The sequence below is a fragment of the Charadrius vociferus genome, unplaced genomic scaffold (assembly GCF_000708025.1).
Source record: "Charadrius vociferus isolate BGI_N301 unplaced genomic scaffold, ASM70802v2 scaffold1163, whole genome shotgun sequence".
Lineage (NCBI taxonomy): Eukaryota > Metazoa > Chordata > Aves > Charadriiformes > Charadriidae > Charadrius > Charadrius vociferus.
This window is the reverse complement of record NW_009647823.1, coordinates 40,226-42,951: the sequence shown is the minus strand read 5'-3', so window position 1 is coordinate 42,951 and position 2,726 is coordinate 40,226. Positions and strand designations below refer to the sequence as shown.

Below are 2,726 nucleotides of genomic sequence, written 5' to 3'. Positions count from 1 at the left end.
GGGTGTGGCTCTCTCCTGTCCCTAGATGCAGGGGCTGGCTCTGTCCTTCCCTGGACGTGGGGCTGGCTCTGTCCTGGCCCTGGACGTGGGGGTGGCTCTGTCCTTCCCCTGGACGTGGGGCTGGCTCTGTCCTGTCCCTAGACGCAGGGGCTGGCTCTGTCCTTCCCCTGGACGTGGGGCTGGCTCTGTCCTTCCCTTGGACACGGGGGGTGACTCCGCTCTTCACCCCTTACAGCCCGTTTGGGGTGACGAGCAGAGATAGGTTCGTCTGTCCCGTGGGTACGGGTCATGCCAGACCCCAGGGAATTCCAAATATTAGGACCCAAATTGGTTGTCCGAGGTCCATCCTGGACCTTTTCTATCCCCCTCCCGGCATTTGCCTCTGCTGAAATATTTTGGTGGCTGAACGGGGTGATGATGGTGTAGGGGTATGGGGATCAACGGGGTTGGTCTCGGTGGCATCGGAGGTAAGAGCGCAGCCCATGTGGAGACAGCTGTCACCCAAAGCCAGCTCAGGGCCACCAGCATGAGCTCGACCTGCTCCTGGGAGCCCGAGGGCTCAGGGACTTGCAGAAAAGCCGCTTTCCAGTGGGGCAGATCTCCATGGGAATCTCGAAGGGGTTTTTTTGCTCCTAACAGCCCCTCTCTGGCTTTTCCCCCCCTGCAGCCACCTCCATCCTGAAGCGGCAGAAGCAGCTTCGCAGGAAGAATGTCCGCTTCGACCAAGTGACTGTCTACTACTTCGCCCGCCGCCAGGGTTTCACCAGCGTCCCCAGCCAGGGCGGCAGCTCCCTGGGCATGGCCCAACGCCACAACTCCGTCCGCCGCTACACGCTCTGCGAGTTCGCCCAGGAGCAGGAGGTGAATCACCGGGAGATCCTACGGGAGCACCTCAAGGAAGAGAAACTCCACGCCAAGAAAATGAAGGTATTGTCGGGGAAGCGGGGTGCCGCTGCTGAAATCCCGGCTGGGAAACACCTCCCTGAGCTTTGGTGGAGCCAGGTCGGAGGAGAGAGGTCCAGGCTGCTATTTTACACTGACTGGGGAAGGATTTATTGCCACTAAACTCTTCCTTTTTATTTCTTTTACCTCTTTTTTGTGTTGATGCTGCACCCGCATGCAGGGCTGGCATCAGCATCAACCTGTGCCGGGTTGAGAGCTGTCGGCCAAACCTCGCCAGGTCTGTGCCGGTAGAAATTCCAGTCTGGGAGGAGGCAATGGGGCTGTGTCGAGGGAATGAGATGGGAATGATGAGGATCTCAGGTGGCTCTGCCTGTTTCCCAACCAGTCCCCAGTTTGCCGCTGCTGGGTCTGCGCCCTCGGGCATTGCCTGGAGGGTGGGCTCCGCTCGGCAGGATGCTCTGCGCAGACTGCGATCCGCTCCCGCTGCCGCGTGACAGCCTGCTTTGGGCAAAGGGACGCGAATCTAGCTGGCCACCTCTTTATTTTCTAATGTATTTTTTAAACATAGTCTTTTCCACCAGCTCCTCAGGAGGCCATGGACCCTTCCGTGCCTCTGGAGGTGCTGGCTTTCAGAGGGCTGGGGACCCCCATTTGTCCTCAGTGCCAAGATTTGGGGGAATCTGAGTGCGTGGGGGGCAAGGGAGGTTGAAGGACCGGAGCAGGGAGGTGAAGGCACGTTGCAGGATCCAGCTCTGGCCCCGCCGTTGCTTTCAAACCTCATTTTACCCCGGGGAAGATGCTCTGCAGCTCCGCTGCTGCTGCCGCTCTCCCAGGCCCCTGATATTTTGAGTAGCGGTGACCTCCTTTCATCTCACTATTTGCAGGGCGCCTTAGCGGAGGAAAGACAGGAAGGGAATTCTCTGCTCTGAATTCTTTTATTATTTAAATTTCCCCTCCTCTTCCTTCTCCTATAAACTGCCACGAGTCCTCCCACGGTGTGACTCGGGGCGGAGGGGGGGCGATTGCAGAGGGACGGCTCTGTGCAGGGCTCAGCTCACCGTGCCGGACCCTGCTCGGTGCTGGGGGGCCACAGGGAAGGCTCTGAGCCGGGTGGCGGGTGGTCGGTGGGGGACCAGGAGCCAGATGGAGGGATGTATGTCCTTCCTCCTGCCTCATCGCTGGGGTTTGGCATCCCCCGGCTGGGCACTGACTCTGCCCCACCTCCCCGCAGCTCACCAAGAACGGCACGGTGGAGTCGGAGGAGGCGGACGGCCTGACGCTGGAGGACGTTTCGGACGACGACATCGACGTGGAGAACGTGGAGGTGGACGACTATTTCTTTCTGCAGCCGCTGCCCACCAAACGCCGCCGAGCTTTGCTGCGAGCCTCCGGCGTTCACCGCATCGACGCCGAGGAGAAGCAGGAGCTGCGGGCCATCCGCCTGTCCCGGGAGGAGTGCGGCTGCGACTGCCGCCTCTACTGCGACCCGGAGGCCTGTGCCTGCAGCCAGGCGGGGATTAAATGCCAGGTGAGTCAGGGAAGGAGATGCCGGCGGCGAAACCGGGTTGCCGGGGCTCGTCCTGGTGCCAGTGTGCCCATACTCTCCTCGGGTGCTGGCTGATCCTGGTGGGTGCAGCTCCAGCCTTGTTTTGGGGACACCTCCCAGGGGGAAAAACTTCCCCCAGTGTCAAATTCCCAGCGTCAGGCAGCACCAGGGTGGATTTTAGGCTCTGGGGAGGGATTCTCCGGGATTCTGGAGCTGCCACGTCTCCGTCTCCCTGCCAGGTGGATCGCATGGCCTTCCCCTGCGGCTGCTCCACGGT

The 2,726-nt window shown here is 60.9% G+C and overlaps 1 protein-coding gene across 1 annotated transcript in view; it reads left to right on the top strand.

Moving 5' to 3' along the window:
- The window catches only part of CSRNP2 (cysteine-serine-rich nuclear protein 2), a 9,847-nt gene that overhangs the window by 5,128 nt on the left and 1,993 nt on the right, over positions 1-2,726 (top strand). The window contains exons 2-4 of the mRNA XM_009882427.1: positions 668-927; positions 2,135-2,431; positions 2,689-2,724. Coding sequence (XP_009880729.1) covers positions 668-927; positions 2,135-2,431; positions 2,689-2,724 — 593 coding nt within the window. The remainder of the gene's footprint in view (positions 1-667; positions 928-2,134; positions 2,432-2,688; positions 2,725-2,726) is intronic.